Below are 24,723 nucleotides of genomic sequence, written 5' to 3'. Positions count from 1 at the left end.
TCATACTTGGTCATCGACGGAAAATTTAACCTTCTGGCAGAAGGTACAAACGATCGTCCGAAACTCGTTCAAAGCCGGCCGACCCAATATAACGTTATACACAGAAGGTGCATCTACCACCATGAAATAAGATCTCCTGGTTCTCATGAGAGGCTCTTCCCCTAGAGAGATGGCCAATTTTATCTGATCAAGCGGTTGAACTTCATTACCCGTGAAACCATAAAGGGGAGTTGCCATGGGTTGTAGCTCACTCGGGTCTATCTGCAACTGATCAAAAGCTTTCTTGAAAATAATATTGACAGAACTACCGATATCAATGAAAGTATGGGAAATATTATAGTTAGCTATGACTGCTTTTATTATGAGAGCATCATCGTGGGCTACTTCCACTCCCTCCGGATCTTTGGGATCAAAACTGATTTCTGGTCCTACTGCCTTTTCCGCGCTACACCCGACTGCATGGATCTGTAGTCGTCGAGTGTGTGCCTTTCTCGCACGATTAGAGTCTCCATCAGTAGACCCGCCCGTTATCATATTAATATTGCCTTGGGCTGCACTGCTCCGATTTTCTTCCTGCTGAGCAATCGCTATCTCAGGCTGTGCCAGTTCATGTGTTCTGGATGGCCCGCCCGACACCTGCAATGTCCCATGTTGTATCTCAGTTGCTTGATATTCTCGCTTAGGGGGGCTGTTATGCCTATGGTAGGGATGTCGGTTGGGAGATCGCCGATGATAGCGATTGTTGTTGGTTCTTTGGTTTCTTAAAGTAAAGCAATTTTCAGTGTAGTGTGTGCCCGATATGTGATAGGCACACCACCTTCGAGGGGCTTCTTGTGGCATCTCTGTATGCTGAAATGCTTGTGGTCTCCGCTCAGGCTGGCGAGGTGGAGGGGGAACCCCACAAGGCCCCCTTGGCGGATGAACAGGGGCTATAGCTCCCTCGTGAACTGTGGTTGAGATAGACACTGTACCTTCCTTCTTGCGAGCCGCTTGAGCTTCTTCGACATTAATGAATTCGGTGGTTCGCTCAATCAACAAATCAAAATTGGTTGGGGGGTTACGTACTAAGTCTTTGAAAAAATCATTATCGTTGAGGCCTTGAGAGAAAGCACTCACCAATAACTTTGTAGTAGTATTAGGAACATCGATAGCTACCTGATTCAACCTCTTGATATATGCTCTGATGCTTTCCTTAGGCCCCTGCTTGATGGAGAAAAGGCTCCAAGGGGTCTTGTGATATCTTTGATTGCTAGAGAAATGATGCAAAAATACTTTACGAAAATCCCTGAAGCGTCGAATATAGCCCTCTGGTAAACTTTTGAATCATCTTTGAGCTGCTCTACCAAGGGTGGTGAGGAACATTCGGCACTTGGCCCCATCAGAAAATTGCTGCAGTAGAGAGGCGTTCTCAAATTTAGCCAGATGATCCTCTAGGTCTGTAATCCCAGAATATTTCCCAACATTCAAATTCTGATAACGCTTTAGCAATGGGTCATCGAGAACTCTCTGAGAGAACGGAGTAGCAATCCTTTTAGGGGAGCTATCACTGGTCACCAATTTTCCTTTGCGCTTTTCCTTTACTAGTGCCTCATCAGAGGATTCTTGCAACACCGGCTTTCACCCTCCTTATTCCAGGGGAGTGCGAAAAAATGCCCGAGGGTGTCTAGTGGGGGAAATAGGGCAGGGGTTATATAAGCCACATCGTCTTCTTCGATACCTTTGTTTTTGCTGTGATCTGTAGTCGAGATTGCTGGATTTATTGCTACTGGCAAGATACCTCCAGTATTAGCTTGCTACTGCTATTGTTGTTGTAATGCTTTCTGGACTCTGGAATTGATGAGAAACTCCATGTCTTCTTGTGTCAGAGTAATAGTGTTGGGCTTTCCAGCGTCCTCCATCGCGTAGTCTCAGATTCAGGTAAGAGATTCTCACAGACGGCACTAAATTTGATCCTATCTGAGAGCTTGCGAGATGGAGTACTGGGTGGCGGTGAATGATGATAGCAGATTCTGACACTAATGAGCAAGAGAGGATTTGAGAAAACCACAGTGGACCTCACCGATACTTGAAAACTAGACGATCGATCAATGAAAACCAAAGCGGATCTTATAAATGATACCTCACAAAATGGAACTCCGATGAGATAGCTCCGGGGATTAGCGGAACTTCTGTAATCCAGTGGATGAAGTGATCTTGTCCCCCTACACACAATGAGACTAACCAATAAAGCGTTAGTGACCTAAAACCGGGGTAGAAATCCCTGGCTAGGCCCTCCGACGCTCAAGTTAGTCTTCGGTGAGAAGAAGAAGCGAAAGCAATTATATGAAAATTAGGGTTTGATTTGGATGCAATGCGTATGTTTGCATACCTGGCCAGTGGAGAGGATTCTCCTTTTTATTCCACCTCATCTAATCTCCACAATCATGAGATGGACCCCGGTTTGTTAAAGTTTGATAAGAGATAACGTAAGCCAGAACTGCGGTAATAATAGTTTAAGGAATTTTTTTTTTACCCCAGATGTACCTTCTTTGTTGTTTAGCATACCTACGGAGGATTCTAGAAGATATTTACCGTCAAATTGAATAAGTTGTCATATGATTGTATATTGTTATGGTTCACCTATTATGATTCACCTATTACATATGTCTGGTTAGTCATATGAGCTTATTTGGCATGTATGTGGAATATATTCTGTCCATAATAGTTTTAGTTCTATACCCGACTCAGACTTCATTATAAATATGCCAAAAACTATGTAAGGTTGAAGACCTGTATGCTCAATCTACTTCTCATACTCGACCTGTCTATTAAAGCTGGGTGGTCATATCCTGTCGACCGAGATTGATCGGTCAGACGTATGAAGACGCCTTTACCCTTTAACTCTTCCTTTATTCGATCGTATACCGTTAAACGCCTCTACGTTCGACCGGTCTATTCGGCCGACCCTACCTTATCGACCGAGACTAATCAGTCGGGTGTATATAGGCCTTCAAGATAGCTTAATGTTAAGTGCTTCTACCTTCAATCAGTCTCTTATACTCGACTGGTCTTTTCTTACCAAACTCATATGCTCGTCCGGTCTTTTGAGCACGTCTGACCCTACATCATTGACTAAAATCATCCAGTTGAGTCTGTAGAGACAACTTTATCCGATAACCCTTCTTTCAGCCAGCTATAGGTCAAGGTTACATGAGACTAAATGCATCTGTATTCGCCCGATCTATAGAACACGGTCAGCCTTTACCCGCCAGGCTTATAGGCTTAATCGGTATATTACGTTCGTTCGATCTTTGTTTATTGTGTACAAGGTCAAGAACTTTTACATTCAGTCGACTTTCTATGTTGGGTCGGTCATGTGTACCGGTCGAGTGCCCGTGCTCGACCGGTCTTTGCTTACCAAACTCATGTACTTGAGCGACCCTGCTATGTCCCGGACCACCCAAGGTTATACTTTCTTTACATCAGATTGATCCTTATATCCGACCAACCGGACCTACTTGGTTGGTTTTTTCAGCCGGTCCTACACGCTCGGTCGGTCCTACCTGCTCGGTCGGTCTTACATGATCGGTCGGTCTGTCATGCTCGGTCGGTCTATCACACCTGACCTATCCTTGTTTGTCATGCATGGAGCGACCCACCTTTACCGGGTCTAACCTTTTCCGGGCGGCCTCTCCTCTCGTCTTTTCCAGCCTTCCTCATCCTCGTTTCTCCTTCTCCCCTTCTCCTCTCAAAAAGGGATCCTCTTATCACAACCCATATCAGCGATATTTCGATAATATCGACCAATGGTGAAAAGATGAAAATAAATATTTCAAAAATAGTTTTGGAGGGAAAAATAAAAGGCGTAAATGGACGAAAAAGCGACAAATAAGAATGCTCGAATGGTAGTTGTACCGATTCAGAGCGACCCCGCTCTAATACTAATTGTAGGATCGTAAAATGCTAGAGGGGGTGAATAGTGCTCGTGGCTATTTCGTTCGTTTTAAGTAAATATGCAACGGAATAACGAAAGAAAATAAAACACAGCAATGCTAACAAGTCCAAGATTTTACTTGGTTCGGAGCTTGTGGTGACTCCTACTCTAAGCCTCGCACGTAAAAGTATTTTAGATGGGCAATCACTAATCAATCCGAAATAATACAAAATTATTATAGTTATAATACAAGTAATTTTTAAATAAAACAATACCGACAACTTCGCATGAGGAAATCTCTAGAAGAATTATCGTCGGAGCTTTTGGGCGTCGTGGAAGCGTTTTCTGAGCAACTCGAAGAAGTGTAAGTCGTTTGTTGTGTTATTCTGAAGCTCCTAGCTGAAGTTACTTTTATAGGTTGTTCCGGGTGTCTGGACAATGTGGCTTGGCCACTCCACGCGCGTCACATCAGCTTGTTGAAAACTTTTGAGTTCCGGGCACCTGGACCAAGTCCGAGCGCCCGGACCAGCTCGGGGTTCCTGGACCAGCTTTTTTCAGCTCCTTATTTTCTGCAAAATAAAGTTAGTCCAGGCATAAAATAATATATATAAACTAAAATTTGATAGCCTCTGACTATCCGATTCTTGCTTTGAGTTTCGTCGAAACTTTAGGTTGAACCGACGCCGATTGTTCCCTCTTCGGGGAACGCGCCCTACCTACTCCTCTCAAGACAAGTTACATGTTGCCAGATTGATCCTTCAGACCAACTGGACTTTTGCTCAGCGTCCGAAGCTTCCGATCTTCATTGATCCGGTGGTAAGAGCCCGGGACCCCCTAACGAGGGGTCAATGCCACGTGGAGGTCAGAGGGCCAGGTGGTCCGTCGAAGAAGGGTGAGCCGACCGGACGTATGACAAAAGGGCGGGCTGATCGGTCTGCCCGTACACGTCTGATAGTAAAAGACTCCCTGACAGGGGTCGGGGTTCTGACGCGCAACGAAGTAGTAAATGACCGAGCGGAAGGCCTAAGAGAAGGCAGGACATAATGGTTGCGTCGGCCGGCTGGCGCCGGGAATTAAGGCCGTCCGGACGACGCTCTTCGCGCCGGCCGGCCGGACGGACGTCCTGGCCGGGCGGTGGACGAAGGATAAGAACATCTTCTGACAGCCGTCAAGTCCTATGGCTAGGCCATACTCTAAGTCTGACAACAAGGTGTTCTTTTGTCCCATCGAAGACGTGATTGAACTGTAGCAGTATGGTGTCAGGTAAGCTCTCTGACAGGTACATACCGGGGTATGGGCTACGGACACGTAGGCGCCTCGGTGGACGTGTATTAATTCTTTCACCGCTCTATATAAAGAGCCTCTTCCTTCGCCGGAGGTACGCGTTCTTGGATATTCGGAGCCACCTTTTGCTGTCCGCTTACCTGACTTGAGCGTCGGAGGGTCGCCGCCGGGAACCCCTTCCCGGCCCGACTTCTGTGCAGGTTCGCCGGAGATTCGTGCGACCCGACGGAGGCCTACACCATCGACTAGGAGTGCGCCACGTGCCCAGCGTCCTTTGGTTCGGCGATTCGGACAGGATCAATTTGGCGCCGTCTGTGGGAACACTCCTGCATCCGATCGGCAGCCATGGACGAGGCTGGACGACAACACATGGTGACGCTTTCGAACTAGGAACTCGACGCTCTGATCGAGATGAGGGCCGCCAAGCTCGTGGAGCAAAAACAGAAAGCCACAGCCGAGCGGCCGGAGCAACAAGCAACATCAGCGTCTGGTGGCCGAGCGGAAGCACTACCAGCGACAGTACCATTCCATTGGGCTCTCTTCCGCACTCCTGAAGCTGTAGCAACTAATCGAGAGCGGGGATCATCTTCGGATGAAATACCAAGACGAGACAACAGAAAAGGGAAAGCCCCCCGAGCGGACGCATCTCCCGAGCGGATCAATCGCCAATTTTCGGAGGTCATTCTACAAGACCCTCTGCCCAAGCACTATGTGCCTCCGACGATCGGCGAGTACAATGGGACAACCGACCCGGATGATCATCTGGGTAAGTTCGATAACATAGCCACTCTCCATCAATACACAGATGGAGTAAAGTGCCGAGTTTTTCTCACCACTCTCTCGGGATCGGCTCAACGGTGGTTCCGGAGGCTGCCGGACGGATCCATCACACGCTTCAAGGACTTCCGAACGGCATTCCTCCATCTTTTTGCAAGCAGTCGGTGCTATCAAAAACCGAGCGTGAGCCTGTTCGCCATCAAGCAGGAAGCCTTTGAATCGCTTCGAGCTTACATCCAGCGATTCAACCAAGTGGCGATGGACATTCCAACGGCCACCTCGGAAACCATGATGAATGCCTTCACACAAGGCCTAGTGGATGGGGATTTCTTCCGATCGCTCATCCGAAAGCCGCCCCGAGACTATGATCACATGCTACACCGGGCGAACGAATACATCAACGTGGAAGAGGCACAAGCGGCTAGGAAAAAAGAAACTCCAGCCGAGCGGGCTCCTCCAGCCGAGCGGAAATAACACGTCGTTCATCAGCCGCCCAAAGGACCAAGGGCCGAAGTAATTTGATCCCCCCATGCCAGGTCCCACATGCAAGAGGTAGCTGCCGCCTGGCCCAAGCCAAAAAAGAAATGGACCCCGATGTTTTTCTCCTTCCACCGGACGGATACGCACAACACAAGGGATTGTCGAAGTCTTCCCTTCGTGGCTCATCCTGCGCCCCGGAATGCCGGACGACGGTCTCCCTCAGTCGACAGGAAACGGAGAACTCATGACGCCGATCGGACGAGAGCTGATAGGCCACAGCAACAGACTCCCGATCGGCATCGTTCCCCAAGGAAGGAGAATCACCGAGCGTCCAGAGAACGGTCTCAACCATCCGCTCGGGAAGAGGAAAATAGAAGCAATACTTCTCGAGGCGAGATCAACGTTATTGCTAGCGGGCCGACCGGAGGAGACTCCAACCGAGCTAAAAAGGCGAGCGTCCGGCAGCTCCAGATTCATGCGGTCGGCTGTAGCCAAGAACGAGCGGAAGGACCCGAAATTAGTTTTGGGCCCGGGGACTTGGAAGGAGTTGAAGTACCCCATGACGATGCTCTGCTCATCAAAGCGGTAATAGCCAATTACACTATTCACCGCGTATTTGTTGACACAGGGAGCTCAGTCAACATCATATTCAAGAAGGCGTTCGATCAGTTGCAAATTGATCGAGCCGAGCTGTTACCCATGACAACTCCGCTCTATGGGTTCACTGGTAACGAAGTTCAGCCGGTCGGACAGATCCGGCTGGCTACCTCGCTGGGAGAAGAGCCGCTCAGGAGGACAAGAACAACAAACTTCGTGGTGGTCGACTCTCCCTCTTCCTACAATGTCATTTTGGGACGACCGGCGCTCAGCGAATTCCGAGCGGTCGTCTCAACCTTCCATCAGAAGATCAAGTTCCCCGTGGAGGACGGCTAGCAGCTCGGCGATGCTACATCGAGATGGTCCGAGCAGAAGCCAATTCCGCTCGGAAGGCGCCCCGGATTGAGGTAAACGCCATCACCGAAAAGCCACCCTCTTTAATTTATGAAGAAAAAGAGGAAGTGCAGATTCACCCAACCCGATCGAATGCCACGACTTTTATTGCGCCCAATCTGGAGGAGAAACAGAAAGAGGAGCTGATCCAATGCCTCCGAAGGAATCATGATGTCTTCATCTGGTCGACACATGAGCTGCCCGGAATTTCGCCGAGCATAGCGCAGCACGAGTTGCATGTCCGACCGGACGCTCGGCCAGTGAAGCAAAGAAAAAGGGACTTCAGCGCCGAGAAGAATGCCATCATCCGGGCGGAGGTGGAAAAGCTTTTGAAAGCCGGCCATATACGCGAGGTGCAGTTCCCGAGTTGGCTGGCTAACGTAGTATTAGTCTCCAAGCCAGGCAATAAGTGGAGAGTGTACATTGATTTTCGGGATCTCAACAAATTAAGCTTGCCCGAAAGATTTTTATCCTCTGCCCCGGATAGATCAGCTGGTGGACTCTACGGCCGGCTGCGAGTTAATCTGTATGCTCGATGCCTACCAGGGCTATCACCAAGTGTCGCTCGCCCGTGAAGATCAAGAAAAGGTTAGCTTCATGACGGCCGACGGCACTTATTGCTATAATGTAATGCCGTTCGGATTGAAGAATGCGGGGGACACATATCAACGCTTGATGAATAAAGTATTCAGAGAGCAGATCGGGCGGAATCTAGAAGTTTATGTGGACGATATTCTCATTAAATCCGCCCGAGCGGCCGATCTCTTCAAAGATATGGAGGAAACCTTCCGAGCGCTGCGCAAATATGGAGTCAAGCTAAATCCCCAGAAGTGTCTGTTCGGAGCAAAAGGAGGGCGCTTTCTGGGGTACATAGTGACCGAGCGGGGAATCGAAGCAAATCCCAACAAGGTGAAAGCTCTACAAGATATGCCGCCCCCAAGAAATACAAGGGAAGTGCAACGTTTGACCGGTCGGATCACCGCTCTGTCCAAGTTCATCTCCAAAACCGCCGACCGGAGCCTTCCTTTTTTCAAGATCTTACGCAAAGCTACAAAATTTTACTGGGACGAAGAATGCGACCGGGCGTTCGAAGATTTGAAGGCATTTCTGAACTCTCTCCCGATATTAGCCAAGCCGACTGCGGGTGAGCCACTTCATATGTACTTGTCTTCAACCGAGCATGCAATCGACTCAGCTTTAGTGAGGTCGAGCGGAGAAGAGCCTGTATATTTCCTTAGTCACATTTTAAAAGATGCTGAATCTCGCTACACTGGGCTCGAGAAGCTGGCTTTCGCTTTGGTCCTGGCCGCTCGGCGCCTTCGTCCATACTTCCTGGCGCATACGATCATTGTCAAAACCAATAGCCCGCTCGGACGTGTCCTACTAAATCCAGAGGCATCCGGACGGCTCATCAAATGGACGACGGAATTAAGTGAGTTCGACATCCAATACCAGCCCCGCTCGGCGATCAAAGCGCAATCCTTGGTCGATTTCGTGACTGAGGTGCAAAGGCCGGAGCCGGAAGCTATGTGGAGAATATATGTGGATGGGTCGTCCACTCAGCTCGGAAGCGGGATTGGAATATTGTTGCTCTCCCCTCAAGAAGAAAAGATGCACTTATCCGTCCGGCTGGATTATAAAGCTACCAACAATGAAGCAGAATATGAAGTCCTGATAGCTGGCTTGCAGGTTGCCCGGCATGTGGGAGCCGGTCGGGTAACGCTTCATTCGGATTCGCAGTTGGCCGCTCAACAGCTCTCTGGTACCTTCGAAATTAATAATGCTCCCCTCAAGCTCTACGCTGAAGCCTTCGAAAAGCTCAAAGCCAATTTTAGAGAAGTTATTGTTCAGAAGATACCCAGAGCAGAAAATCAAGCGACCGATGAGTTAGCCAAGCTCGCGAGCTCAATAACGCCGATCGCCATTCAGCAGCCAATTGAAAAAGTATTGTTGGTGGCGCATGTCGACCGGATGGCAAGCCTCACGATTCCGAGCGACTGGAGAACACCCATCATAGAGTTCCTCCGCTCGGGCGTCACACCATCCCATGAGTATGAAGCCCAGCTGCTAAGGAGGAGAGCCGGTCGGTTCACACTCATCGGCGGTCAGCTTTACAAAAAGGCTTTCTCACACCCATTGTTGAAATGCGTGAGCTCGGAGGACTCGGCTTACATCCTCCAAGAAGTACATCAAGGATCGTGCGGAGGACATCCGGGCAGACGATCGCTGGCTAAGAAGATCCTATTGGCCGGGTACTTCTGGCCAACCTTACAAGCAGACGCCGCTCGGACCGTGTCGACGTGCCTTTCATGCCAGAAGTACCATAACTTCAACCACCGACCGGCAGAGGAAATGAAGGCATCTACAGTCTCGTGTCCGTTCGACCAGTGGGGAATGGATATCGTTGGTCCATTTCCTATGGCGACCGGACAGAGGAAATTTATACTAGTGGCGGTAGATTATTTTTCCAAGTGGGTGGAGGCCGAGCCGCTAGCCAGGATCACCGAACAAATGGTCAAAAAGTTCATATGGCAACACATCATTTGTCGGTTCGGCATCCCTCGCCGATTGATTTCCGACAACGGACGGCAATTCACAGGGAAGGTGCTGGAGGACTGGTGCAAGAGCTACGGCATCGAGCAACACTTCACGTCCGTGGCTTATCCCCAAAGCAAAGGTCAAGCCAAAGTAGCCAATCGGGAAATTCTTCGTATTCTGCGCGCTCGGCTCGACCATTTGGGAGGAAGTTGGCCGGATGAAGTGCCGGGCATCTTGTGGGCCATCCGGACGACTCCGAAGGAAGGGACGGGCGTCACACCATTCCATTTGGTGTATGGTGGCGAGGCAGTTATTCCGGTTGAAGTCGGCGTCGAGTCCGTCCGGATTCAGAGTTATGATGACGGCAACGCCGAACGGAGGAACATGGAGCTGGATTTAGTCGACGAGGAGCGAGCCAAGGCGTCCGTTCGGCTGATGGCGTACCGGCAGCGGATGAAGCAAAATTACAACCGCCGTGTAATCCCTAGATCATTACAGGTCGGTGATCTTGTCTGGAAGAAAGTCAAGCCGGTCGGCGATGTCGGCAAGTTAGAAGCTCCCTGGGCGGGCCCCTTCAAGGTTATTGAGAAGCTCCGATCGGGACCATATTATTTGGAGGATGAAGACGGGCGGCAGCTGGATCGACCGTGGAGTGCGAATCATCTCCAGCCTTATCGAGCGGGGTGAAAGGTGCACGAATGTAGATCATTTTTGTATATGTTAGTCGCCCATGTCCTTGTAATGCAGGAAGCAAAATTAATGCAAAGGATGGCCAATGGATTAGCCGATCGGCAGCGTCAAAATTAACCTGGAAGACCGTCGAGCTCCGACGTTAAATATCGAGAGACGAGCCGGCGTCTATAAACGTCCGAGCGGAAGACCGTCGAGCTCCGACGTTAAATATCGAGAGACGAGCCGGCGTCTATAAACATCCGAGCGGAAGACCGTCGAGCTCCGACGTTAAATATCGAGACGGCGGCTATAAACGTCCGAGCGGAAGACCGCCGAGCTCCGACGTTAAATATCGAGACGAGCCGGCGTCTATAAACATCCGAACGGAAAACTGCCGAGCTCCGACGTAAGAGATGAGCCGGCGTCTATAAACGTCCGAGCGGAAGACCGTCGAGCTCCGACGTTAAATATCGAGAGACGAGCCGGCGTCTATAAACGTCCGAGCGGAAGACCGTCGAGCTCCGACGTTAAATATCGAGAGACGAGCCGACGTCTATAAACGTCCGAGCGGAAGACCGTCGAGCTCCGACGTTAAATATCGAGAGACGAGCCGGCGTCTATAAACGTCCGAGCGGAAGACCGTCGAGCTCCGACGTTAAATATCGAGACGAGCCGGCGTCTATAAACGCTCCGAAGCGGAAGACCGTCGAGCTCCGACGTTAAAAATCGAGAGACGAGCCGGCGTCTATAAACGTCCGAGCGGAAGACCGTCGAGCTCCGACGTTAAATATCGAGAGACGAGCCGGCGTCTATAAACGTCCGAGCGGAAGACCGTCGAGCTCCGACGTTAAATATCGAGAGACGAGCCGGCGTCTATAAACGCCCGAGCGGATGACCGTCGAGCTCCGACGTTAAATATCGAGAGATGAGCCGACGTCTATAAATATCCGAGCGGAAGAACGTCGAGCTCCGACGTTAAATATCGAGAGACGAGCCGGCGTCTATAAACATCCGAGCGGATAGCCATTCACATGATACGATCAACGACAGCCTGGTCGTCAAGACCAACATACGGCTGAGCGGCTCGCTTATCCAATGTGTACGGAAAACCCCTTTGGGGGTAAGGCACAGAGCAAAAGTTGGTCACTAGAAGTTAAAAGATATTAGCGTGTAAACGCCGAGCGGCTTCGTTAGAACGGCGAGCGGCTGCTCAGTCGCATGATAAAAGACATTAAAAACAATCGACTTGTCTGGTAGAGCGTGGTGCCGAGCGTGGTGCCGAGCGAAAGAGTTTTAAAGAACACTTCAGTCGTGACGAGAGAAAAATTTCTTGCCAAAACAGAAGTTGAAGGAACAGGAAAGATTATCTATTATACGCTGGGTGAACTAAAAAAGTTGGGCCGAACGGCTGGAATACAAAAAAGTTCATACACAGAAAAAACTCTTATCACGCGTCAAAGTCAAAAAGAGTGTAGGGATGGCGCCCATCACGGTCGCAAGGTCCTCGGGGGGGATGGCCAGCTCGGCGGGCAGGTGGCCCTTGGTCTTCAGGTAATCCACCGGATATCTTGTCGGTAAACTTCTCTCCGAAATCTTTCGAGCGGAGATACGCCTTCCTCACTTCGTCAGAACGGGCCGACTCCCCCTCTTGATATTCTTTGAGTGCGGCGTTGGCAGTGTCGCTGGCGGCTTGGAGATCCTTCAAGTCTCCATCAAATCTTTGGAGATCAGCCGAGCGGCTCTCCTTCTCGGTAGCCAGCAGAGCATCCAGATTCTTAATGCGTTGCTCCAGCCCTCGGATCTCCACCTTCATCCGGTCCATATCCTCGATGGCCTGGAGCTTCCGGGTGGTCGCTGTCTTGATCTCCTTATCTCGTTGCTTGATCATCGCCTCAAGCCGAACGACCTTGCTCGCCAGATCGGAAGCCCTTTTCCGTTCGGCTTCCAGTGATTTTTTGGCCTTCTCCAGAGCGGCCGTCGATTGTTGGTTGTCCCCGGTGGCTTTAAGTTTTCTCAGTTCATCCTCCAGCTCGGCCAACCGATTGCTAATGGCAATCTGCTCCACCCAGTTCTACGAGCAAAGGTGAATAGGTTAAAAACTTAATTCAACTACACGAATAAAGAAGAAGAGCATACCCCGGTGGCCTGTTGGAGGTTGCTGTCGCCGAGCTGCCCAGGAGTCATCGCTTTTATGCGACGCCGAGCGTCCTCCCAAGCTTGTGCAAGTGGGCCCGTCAAGGTGATCTGCTGCTCGGGGACCACTGGCCGATCAGTACCAGCCATGTATTTCTCTGAGGGGAGGCGCAGAACGGTCTTAATTAAATTCGAGCCGCTCAGCTCGCTCTGAGAGGCAGCGGCCTTACCGGTGGACGAGGAGGGAAGGTCGCCCAAACGCCTGATACGGCGCAGAGTTCTAGAAGGGCTGGATGGCGGCACCTCAGAGCTGGCCCTCGGAGAGCCATGTGGGGTCGGAGTACTCTCGAGGGAAACCGTCCCGGACAACATCGTAGCATCCGCGCCCCGCTCGGGCGGTGGCTCATCAAGTGGAGTAGAGGCAGACGCAGATTCCGGTCGGCGGCGCTTCCGAGTGACTAGCGGAACATCGTCGGCCGAGCGGCCCTCCACCTCGGCTGGGGTAGGAGGTTCTGTGTCGCCCGCTGCCTCCTCGTGGGAGGTAGTAGCTGCCACGGCTTCAGGGACATTCTGAGTCCCCTCACTTGCTTCGCCGGCCGGATCAGCTAGACCAAGGCCCCGCTCGGCGACCTCTTTGTTCGTCACCGCCTCAATCTGAGCGGCTTTCAACTTGAGCTTCTCAGTCGCCTTGGCGCGCCACATGACTTCAGCTGCAGAAGCAAAAAATAAATCAGTTAGAACAAAACAAACGGGAAGATAAGGGAACTTACTCATACTGCAGGGCAGATCGGCTGTGGTAGAGGACAAGCCAAATATGTGCATTACTCCCGGAAGGAGCAGCTTGTCAATATGATAACGCTGACCAACCAGCCGTTCGGCTGCATGAAGGTAGGCCGCGTCGCCTCTAAATTTGCCAAGCTCCGGCTGCGCTGGCATCGCCGTCTGCCACTTGGTACGAAAAGTTGGCCGCTCGGGAAAACGTATATAGAAAAAGTGCTCCTTCCAATGTTTGTTGGAGCTCGGCATGCCGTCGAAGAGGACGAAACCTATCCTAGATTGAAAAACAAAAGTTCCCCACTCGGCCTGCTTGGGATAGTAGAAGTAGTGGAAAATTTTTGGGTCTAAGGGGATGCCGTTCAGTTTGAACAAAACTATTACTCCGCTCAGCAGCCTGATAGAGTTGGGAACTACCTGGCCGAGCGGAATGCGGAAGTAATTGCAGACTTGCAGGAAAAATTCATGGGGTGGGAAGCGTAGTCCGGCCAGAAATTGGTCTCGGAAAAAAAGAACTGTGCCGATCGGCGGTTCATGAGGCCGATCGGCTGGTGAGGCTAATACTATTTGGTGGTCGGAAGGAATGTCGTAAGTCCGAGCGAGACGCAACGCGTCCTCCTCGTCAAAACGGCTTTCCATGGTCGAGTACCATAGACCCGGAGCACTGCCGGTAGACTGTGAGGTGCTAGTCATGGTCGAAAGACAAGAATGCGGGACAAAAGGGGAAGGTTCAAGCAAGGAATGGGTGGAAACCGACTGAAGGAAACGATTAACAGAAAGAAGAAAACGTTGGGAGCGAGAAAAAGGGTCTTACGAGCAAGGAAAATGGTCTGAAGAAGCTGCAGGGTCGCCGGAAAGCCGAAACACAGGGTCGCCGGAGAAAAAAACGGGCAGAGGAGCGCCGGAGGAGGAGGAACCAACAATGCGGCGGAAACGGAGTCGTGGGCTTTATATCGCCGCCCGGGAGCAACCTCCACCGTCCGATCCAAGTCGTTGATAACGAGGTCATCATCCAGCCGTTCATTTCAAACGGCGGTTGTCCCATCGGAAGTGACGCCACCGCCATGCGCTGACAAACGCACGATCGCCACGTGTCAGCAGGATACTGGTCGCATTTAATGAACTCCCCTTACCGTGCGCAGCGCACGTGATGGGTAATAGGGGAGAGCCTCGGACATGGATGCCAAGAAAACACAAGGCATGGACAAGATACTGCCGAACGGATGAGCATCCTTACACCTGGCCGATCGGCCCGATGCAGCAATCATTGCTCAGTCAGATCGGCAGTCCAGTCAGTCGGACGTCGCCTCCTTCGACTAGACTTGAGGGGGAGGCAAGTGATCCGGTGGTAAGAGCCCGGAACCCCCTAACGAGGGGTCAATGCCACGTGGAGGTCAGAGGGCCAGGTGGTCCGTCGGAGAAGGGTGAGCCGACCGGACGTATGACAAAAGGGCGGGCCGATCGGCCTTCCCGTACACGTCTGATAGTGAAAGACGCCCTGACAGGGGTCGGGGTTCCGACGCGCAACGAAGTAGTAAATGACCGAGCGGAAGACCTAAGAGAAGGCAGGACATAATGGTTGCGCCGGGAATTAAGGCCGTCCGGACGACTCTCTTCGCGCCGGCCGGCCGGACGGACGTCCTGGCCGGGTGGTGGGCGAAGGATAGGAACATCTTCTGACAGCCGTCAAGTCCTATGGCTAGGCCATACTCTAAGTCTGACAACAAGGTGTTCTGTTTGTTGGTGCAACCTTAGGTCAAGGTTGACCTGGTTGACCTGACTCGAGTTGACCTGACTCGAGTTGACCTGACTCGAGTTGTGTTTTGATGTTTGACGATGTTTGACGAGAAGAGAGTTGTATTCTTGATGTTTGACAAGAATAGGTGTTTGAGAGATTGTAGGTGCAACCTTAGGTCAAGGTTGACCTGGTTGACCTGATTCGGGAAAAGTCCAAGCAGGAAGCTTGGCACGCGAAAAGTCCAAGTACGGAGACTTGGCACGGGGAAAAGTCCAAGCAGGTAGCTTGGCACGCGGAAAGTCCAAGTATGGAGACTTGGCACGGGGAAAGTCTAAACAGGGAGTTTGGCACGGAGAAGTCCTGGTGAGTGAAGCCAGGCAGTCGGGAAATTCTGGTGAGTGAAGCCAGGTGAAAATCCTAGTGAGTGAAGCTAGGTGAAAGTGGAAGTCCTGGTGAGTGAAGCCAGGCATTCGGGAAAGTCCTGGTGAGTGAAGCCAGACAGTTTGGAAGTCCTGGTGAGTGAAGCCAGGCAGATTGGAAATCCTGGTGAGTGAAACCAGGTGAAAACCCTAGTGAGTGAAGCTAGGTGAAAGTCCTGGTGAGTGAAGCCGGGCAAGGGAAAATCCAGATGGATCAAGGGTGATCAGGACATCTTGTGTTGAGAAGGTCAAGTAGGTCAAGGGAGTGACAGGATACTTGACACAAAGAGGAAAGCCCAAGTGGGTCAAAGGGATTGACCGAACACTTGGTGGAGAATTCTAGCAGGTCAAGGGAGTGACCAGATGCTAGGAATGATGAACCAACATGTCAAGGTTGACCGGATGTTGGTGTAGAAGCCTGAGGTTTAGGGCTGGGGAGTTTGGATCGATGCCCGGGACCGATCGGATACATTGATAGCCGATCGGTCACCGCATCGATCGAACCATCCGAGTTTATCATGAGGTTATCTCGATCGGTCCGGAGACCGATCGGCAACTACTGATCCGGAGGCGGTCGGGGAAGAAGCTGATCGGTCTGGACCGATCAGGTTACTGATCGGTCCGTGGACCGATCAGAGGTTCCTGATCGGTCCATGGACCGATCGGAGACGGAAGGATAGGAATGGATCGATCCGTGGACCGATCCATGGAGCTGATCGTCCACGCATCGATCCAGAATTATGCACGCAACGCCAGATTTCTTCTATATTCCTTCGTGTTTTTCTTCGCAGGTAAAGCTACAGGGCTTCGTTGCTGCAATCGCTTCCTCCTTAGAACTTCGTTTTTGTGCTCTTCCGCCTTACCGCCATCGAGCTTTGCTGAGCTCCTCGCAGCTGAAGCTTCGCGTGAGCTTCTCGACTGGATTTTCGTCAGCTGCTGCTGGTGTGAAGCTGCTGCTTCATCACTCCAGTCAACAAAAAAGGCAAGCAAGTGTTTCATATTGTCTTTTGCTTTCTTGTATCTGTTGTACTCCTATCTTGCTTGTGCAAGAAACATTGTGGCGAGGTTTCTCCACCCAGAAGGAGTATATTGTATTAGCCGGTTCTCCGGGGACTCATCCACCGACGGATTAGTAGGCTTCGTCCACCTTACGGACACGCCGAGGAGTAGGAGTTCATCTCCGAACCTCGTTACATCGGTTTGTTTGAGGTTTGTCTTCTTTTCCTTCGTTTCTACGTGTTATTTTCGGCTGCGCTAACCCTAGTGTGTAGAAACGCGACGATTTGGGGTCGGCTATTCACACCCCCCTCTCTAGCCTCCGTACGAAGGATCCTAACACTGTTGTCCCATCGAAGACGTGATTGAACTGTAGCCGTATGGTGTCAGGTAAGCTCTCTGACAGGTACATACCGGGGTATGGGCTGCGGACACGTAGGCGCCTCGGTGGACGTGCATTAATTCTTTCACCGCTCTATATAAAGAGCCTCTTCCTTCGCCGGAGGTACGCGTTCTTGGATATTCGGAGCCACCTTTTGCTGTCCGCTTACCTGACTTGAGCGTCGGAGGGTCGCCGCCGGGAACCCCTTCCCGGCCCGACTTCTGTGCAGGTTCGCCGGAGATTCGTGCGACCCAACGAAGGCCTACACCATCGACTAGGAGTGCGCCACGTGCCCAGCGTCCTTTGGTTCGGCGATTCGGACAGGATCATTCATGTTGGACGTCCGCTCCACGACCCGCCCAGACTTCCACCCAGTTCGTGACACCAAGATTTCAACCTAGAGTCCTCGACTCTAGGATTTTGCCCGAAGTGCTTGACTCACCAAGACTTTCCGCCTAGGGTTATCTCCTCCTGGGACCTAGGATTACCGCCCCCTAGGATTTTCCACTTGCCTAACCGCAGCTAGGACTTTTGTCTAAGCACACTTAAGACTTTTCCTGCAATCTCATTCAAACTTATTAAATCACAAGACAACTTAACTTTGGACCCTTTGACATAATCAAAAACCCAGATTCGATTTTCGGATGCTTCCCGCACCAACAATAACAAGTATGCTAGAAGAATATTTTATGATTTTAATTATTATTATCATAAAAATAGGAAGCACGATAATTCTAATGATAATTTTAGATAATAACATACTAGAACTATCCCACATAAGGATAGGATGGTGGAAATTAATCTAGGCAATAGCCCAAAGAAGTTTAGACACATGCCTAGAGAAAGAAATGATCAAGCCAATCATAAAAAAATCAACATTTGAGGATTTGGAGATTGAAAATAAAGTCTTGGGATTAAGACTTAATGAATTAGACAATACCCTTAAGAAGATGGAAGATGTGCTTAAAGGGTCAAAGAAACAAGATCTAGGTTTTGAAAGGCAGGAACTGTCTAAGGATAAGAATGGTTTAGGACACAAACCTAAGTCCAAGAAATCACAACCTCATACCATAAAGTTACATATAACTATGAAACTAATCCTAAATTTAGGAGTGGAGTCAATGTTACAAAAGAGGTCAGTCCTAGAGTTGACCTTGATGAGACTACAATGGCTAAAGGCTTATAAGAGGCTTAGGAGAGTCATTAGAAAGGTATTTGAGGAAGTTATCCTTAGTGAATATCTAGTGCACTCAAGGAGGTTAAATAGATATTGAGTTCTTAAAAGTGTGATCTCTTCACACTAAATGGGCATAGGGTATACCAACCTTAATTGGCAGGGTAGTTAATCCAACCATGGTAAAGTTGACATTTTAGGATCTTTTAAAAATACAATGATATCTTGAAAATAAAATTTCAAATCTTATCTTGGAAGATTTGTATAGTGTGTCAATAAGAATTGAGTCTTAAGTTGATCAAAATTAGCACGATGTGGCAGAATTTAAAAGTGTGTCAAGTTTTGGCTTTTTGAGACATTTGAGGAAATTAGATCATTTATGTCAAATTGTGTATATGACATAATGATTAGTTGATAACACTTAGATTGAAAATCTAGTATTTTATATTATTGTGTTATACTTGTCATGCTATGTGTGTCATATTACATGTCATGACATCAAGTCATATTTTGATATATGAATTGATATTGTTATATCATATCATACCATACATTTATCATTAGGTTATGATAGATTTTTTTTTAAAGTCATACATTTGATGTATGTCATACTCATTTACATGCATAAATTTTAATTCTTTATAATTAAGGACAAATGACACTAGATGACATCCTAGATAGAATGATAAAATTTAGAATGTCTAGATAAAGATTCATGATCTCTTAGTTTAGGAAAAATTAATTTTACTTCTCACAAGAGTAATAAGATTAACTTGTGTGTATTGTGCTATATTAGACACAAGTAAGATATTAGGATAATGAACTAAGTTCAAGATGTAAATTTGTTGTATCAAATTGAGCTAAGTTTTATCAAATCAAATGAATTTTGTATTGGCCAATCATGAGTAAAACTAATGTACAAGTCATGTGCATATAGCCCATATATCATAGTTGAAAATTAACTTTGAAAACCATTTCAAAATTATTTTTGAACAATCTAAGTGAAGTCTATTTGTTGATATGAATCTCCATTGATTAAGTTAATATAAAGTTAAAGTGAAACATTAATGTTTTCAATAATTTCTAATTTTGTGTCATTAATTTGAAAATAGAATATATTTTCTTAGAAAATTATTTTTATCTCATAGTATTTAACATTAGTAATGTCAGTATGAAATTTCATAATTTTTTAAAAATTATAGAATTGCTTATGTATTAAGAAGACGTGTTTTTTGTGTATGCTAAAAGGAGAGAATGAATGGTTTAAGTTAGGTGGTCTAACTTAAATATATTATTAAATATTAAAAAGAGTGAGATTATTAGTGCAATCAACCTCTAATTAAGGTTGACTAAGTTGATGAAACTAGAGTTAACTGGCATTGAGTTTCGATATTTGATCAATATATATGTTAATTAGTTGAGTGAGATGTCAAATAGGTCAAGATTGAACAGATACTTAATAATAGATAAATATATTTTTGACTAGAGCAAAAAGTCAAATAAGTTAAGGTTAACCAGATACTTAATAGTGTAGAAGTTTAAGTCGATCATGATTACTTGATAATTAATAAATATGTTTGTTGACTAAAGTGAAAAGTCAAGTAGAACAAGATTAACTAGATACTTGAAGGTGAAGAAGTTCAAATGAATCGTGATTAAACTAGACATTTAGTGGTTGAAAGTTCAATCCAACACCAACACCAACACCAATACCAAAGGATTGATAAAAAAAAAAAAGGAGATCATCTACAAATGCACAGAAGATTTCGATTATGAATAAGAGGAAATTTCCTTTCTTCAAATTTAAGATTAGTTTTTTCTAAGTTAAAGCTATGCAAACACTGATTGTCTTGGTTTACTAACTAAATTACGTGAAGAGAAAACTCGAATGTGGATGAATGTGATATGATGGAAAAGTGTTTTTTTTTTTTTTTTTTTTTTTTTTTTTTGATGATGTCGTCAAACTGCTATAATAACAAAATTCACCCTATCACAAGGGTTTGAAATACTTAATAAAAGGAATATAAGCAAATGAAAAAAGTTAGTTAGGGCCAACAAGAAGGGACTTAAAATCCTCTAAAGTACTCATTAAAGTACCTAGATTTATACAATTGTCATTATAATCTTGAAAAGAGAAAGAAAACCCCCCATGACATAGCATAGACGGTGGGAGCATGATATTTCTAGCGTAATGATCAGGAGTTGATTCTCAGTAACTGACGACCTGGGGTTTATCCCACCATGCGTCTAAGGTCTGTGTATCTGTATGTACCTCGCTCCATATTCGTGGGACCGGCATTAGAGGAACCATTAATATAACGGATCTAAATTTTTTTTTTTTTTTTGAAAAGAGAAAGAAAGAATGTGATAGTAATGATTGTAGAGATTTAATGTGATGTCGAGATGAATGATGGGGGGTTTAGTTTGGGTGGGTTATGGCTTGATTTTGAATTTGTTTGGAGACAAATTGGAGAGATTGGGCCAAGTCGAAGTTTGTTAGGTTTTTCTTTCTATTTGTCATTGGCATCTTCTCTCCCCTACTTCGGTGCAGGAACTCTCCCTTCCCTTTCTTCCTTGTTTTTTTCTCTCTTGGTCGCCCCATAGCTAGGATGTTCTCAATTCAAGCCCTCTCCTTCCCTAGTGCAAAATTCCTTCATCTTCTCCTACTTTTCTAGGGTTACAATGTGTAGAAGGGTTTGCATTCAAGATTTAAGGCATGGGACGATGTTGTTTTTCCTTCTTAATTATTTAATTTGGAATCCAAGGACCCCTTAAAAGCTACATATTACCCTACTAGGGTAGAAACACCTGCCCATCATTCATCATTTTGATTCTTTGAGCATTCTCAAGCTATCTATGTAGAAGCATGTATGAACGATTAATTAGATCAAAGTTAGTTAAGTAATTATTGTATTAAAGAACTATAATCTTTTACTTGTCAATATGTTAAATTGTTTAATCTTACAAAATGGAGCATCTACGATGCTCACGACTATGTTTGCAATCAGCAACATCATCAAGCCATGTTTGTGAGAACTCTTTGGAATCATCTACATTAATCTTGTCCCAAACAAATAGCCTTGTGTATGGTGAGTTTGTTTGAAGATAACCAATGAACTACACGCACACCCCAAAAAGGAAATCTATGTGAAGTGGTGAGATCGCACGATGAACCAATGGAATGATGCCTAATAAGATCTAAACAAACCCTGCACCCAATGAGTAAACATTATTCACATTAAAAATTTTGTCAAATATAAAAAATATCGCCATTCAAGGGTTCTCCACCTATTTGCAAAAGCAAAGATATGTTATATTTTAATTTTAAAATACATGTAGATTATATCTAACAATCAAAGGTTTTTGAATACTTCTTTTCATGAAATATCATCATGCTAGAGGTAACAAATAAGTCTTCTAGGTGGCATACCTTCGATCAGTCTTCTTCATCCCTAGAGGTAACAAATAAGTCAGACAAAGTGTGGCCGTGCTTCATCTAGCACAACATGATCGAGTTGTTCTAGCAACGGCACATCCAACGATGGGTCGTGTCATTCTTGGCTTAAATTGTAAAAAATAAAATAAAAATAAAAAACTAATTAGGTAATTGGGTTCAATCCAATCTTTTCGTAATTAGTTGACACTAATTATTCAGTTTACAGCTTTATGCTGACTAATCCTACAATGATTGGCTTGGTCCTATAGAGGTTTCATACCAACGACAGAGATAAATCGGAAAGTGCTGGCAACGGGTGAGTAGGTAACCTATCAGCTCGGTATTCTTAAGTCAATCGTCCATTAAAGAAAATTCATCCATTAATTTATTAAAATTAAGATTTAATCCTTAGATACCTGAGAAACTGAGATATTTATGTAATCAATAAAACATAATCATTGTTAAATTGCACTGAATTAAGCCACATTTTAGCTCACTTTACCTTAAAGCACAGATGAAAAAGGGGAAAAAAAATTATGGTAAAAATTTATCCTCGAGGAAGAGAAGAAAAAGTGTGAAGAAATTTCTTCCTTTGCATGTGACATAATTTTATAAATAAAAAATGGTACATGCGTCATTTTTGGATACATATTATAATTTTATAGTTAAAAGGGGTGCATGCATCATTTTTTTATACATGGTGTAATTTTGTGAATGAAAAAAGGTACATGTGTTATTTTTTTTACATCTATTGTTGTCCGTCCTATTTTGAGATGAACAATTTTAACTCCAAAAATATCCATTGATGGATTACGTTTATCTTCCATCTAAAAATTTTAATGAAGTAAACAACAAAAACTTTTCTACTATAAAAATTTTTCTTTAATTTTACTTTCCGCCCTCTTAAATAAACTGACCCTTGCTACGGAGAGAAGGTGAAGTGTCTGATCACAAATGAGATTTATTACTTCTATTTTTTTCACTTTTTATTTTATCACTCTAGTCTTATTTAAATCATCTTTCACCCTTACAGTCCAACAAATAGTACTTATACCTTTAATATAGCAAACGATCGGTGCATGACATCTCTGGCGTAATAGTCAGATGCTAATTTTTAGAAATTGACGACATGAAGTTTTTCTCATTATGTACCTATGACCTGTGTATTTATATTTATCTCCCTTGATATCTATAGAATCGATACTAAAGAGACCATTAAGATACCAAATCTATTTTTTTTCTAATATAATTAATCCTTCTCTATCGTTATCATCGTCTTCCATAGAGCTCGAGTTATATGTTTTTTTAAAAAAAATCCATATTATAATTTATACATATTTAAAAATCGACTTTCAAAATATTTATCCCTAGTAAACCTTGAACCCTAGTTCTAATCTTAACTATTTATTTTTACCTTCTGTTTTTTATCCTTATGTTGGGGATGTCGGGAGCCATTAATCCCCTACCACCTCTCACCAACTAACTAAAATTTGATAACAATCTAGAAACATTAATATCAAACATTAGCTCTAGAACACTTTGGTGCGATGAAAAAGGATAGAGCGGGCTAGGACACATTGTGATGTTGAGTCAGTGTACTTTATTATTTATTTTGACTAAGAATCATTAATTCGATGGTTGATAGATTAAAAGAAAATAATATTTAAATTATCATTCAGATGTTTATAATTTAATATTCAATTATAATATATTTATAAAAAAAATTCTTTAAATCTAAATATACTTAGACTTCTAAACTTACCGAATTTTCTGATTTATTAAATCAAATTCCTAAAAATAATCAATAAAATTTATTAAGATTATCAAAAATTAAAGGAATCAATTTACTGTTCCCACGTGGCCGTTGTCCTCCCCTAGATCATCGACGTAATCTCGTTCTTCCCTGCAACCAGTAGGAACTCGACAACTACTTTTGCCAACTTCAAAGTCTGAAATTCATGCATTCAGATTTCCCCACCTACTCGCCATTAAAGCCGCTAGCTCACGACCACTCCGCATTTACTGCGGCGTTTAAGGCTCATCGATCATCGCCTTATAGATAGGGGGGGTCCGTCTCCACCTCCAAGAGACGGAGGAGACCTGCGGGCTCAGGACGGCGCACATGGCGAGGAGCAACAGCCGCGTGGGTTCTTCTCTGGCTCTTCTCCTTCTGTGGGCGGCGGCCGCGGCGGCGGCGGACTCGCTGCAGCAGCAGTGCGCTCAGGCGGCCAGCAAACTGTTCCCCTGCATCGACTACGCGAACGGGCAGAGCGAGCGGCCGTCGAGCCAGTGCTGCAGCGAGTCGGTAGACATGCGGCGGACGCAGCCGGCGTGCCTCTGCTTCATGATCCAGCAGGCGCACAACTCCTCGTCGAGCCTCCACTCGCTTGGGCTCAGGATCGATCGGCTCGCCGCCCTCCCGGGAGCCTGCAACATCGCCAACTCCAACGTCAGCGACTGCCCTAGTAAGCTCGCTCCTCGATCGACCAGAGTTTCATGGATATATCCATGTTACAAAAATAAATTTTCCTTAAATTCTCAGGGATTCTGAACATATCTCGGAGCTCGCCTGATTATTCCATCTTCACGAATGTCACAGCAGGTTTGACCTCGCCTGATTACTCCATGACATGACATGAACTGAAGGTCGATCGATATATCCTCGCATCTCATGCATGATGCATGCCGTTAATTTTGCTGCAGCTTCTGATGCTTCCGGTGGGTCAGCGTCGGACAGTAGTGCACCTTCGGAAGCATTCAGGCATCGGATCAGCCTTTATGGTGCCCTTGCGATTGGCTTAGCCACGGCTGCCGTCTGCTCCATTTTATGATCTTAATGATCAAGAGACCGACCGACGTCGAGTTCCGAGTCCTTAATTTCCTTTTGCGGTTTGTTTTTCATGCTGTGCTACTGTTAATTTCAGTGAGTGATTGTGGACAATGAGAAACGAGTTGTGGATGGTAATTAATGTTTTCATTAATTATGCTAGACTATGCAACGGATCTAGTTTTACTTA

General features: G+C 46.3%; 2 protein-coding genes across 2 annotated transcripts; one reads left to right on the top strand and one right to left on the bottom strand.

Moving 5' to 3' along the window:
- On the bottom strand, positions 1-1,898 carry LOC122019564. Its single transcript, XM_042577023.1, has 3 exons — positions 1,827-1,898; positions 1,361-1,506; positions 1-1,249 (listed from the first exon to the last, which is right to left on the bottom strand). The coding sequence occupies exons 1-3, from the start codon at positions 1,896-1,898 to the stop codon at positions 1-3; spliced, it is 1,467 nt and encodes a 488-aa protein (XP_042432957.1).
- A 21,850-nt stretch (positions 1,899-23,748) lies between these two features.
- On the top strand, positions 23,749-24,723 carry LOC122020680 (non-specific lipid transfer protein GPI-anchored 1-like). The gene is made up of 3 exons (XM_042578689.1): positions 23,749-24,171; positions 24,249-24,308; positions 24,410-24,723. The coding sequence occupies exons 1-3, from the start codon at positions 23,829-23,831 to the stop codon at positions 24,535-24,537; spliced, it is 531 nt and encodes a 176-aa protein (XP_042434623.1). The 5' UTR covers positions 23,749-23,828; the 3' UTR covers positions 24,538-24,723.

This window comes from Zingiber officinale, chromosome 9A (assembly GCF_018446385.1).
Source record: "Zingiber officinale cultivar Zhangliang chromosome 9A, Zo_v1.1, whole genome shotgun sequence".
Taxonomy (NCBI): Eukaryota; Viridiplantae; Streptophyta; class Magnoliopsida; order Zingiberales; family Zingiberaceae; genus Zingiber; species Zingiber officinale.
The sequence above is the reverse complement of the archived record's forward strand: the minus strand, read 5'-3'. Positions and strand labels throughout refer to the sequence as shown.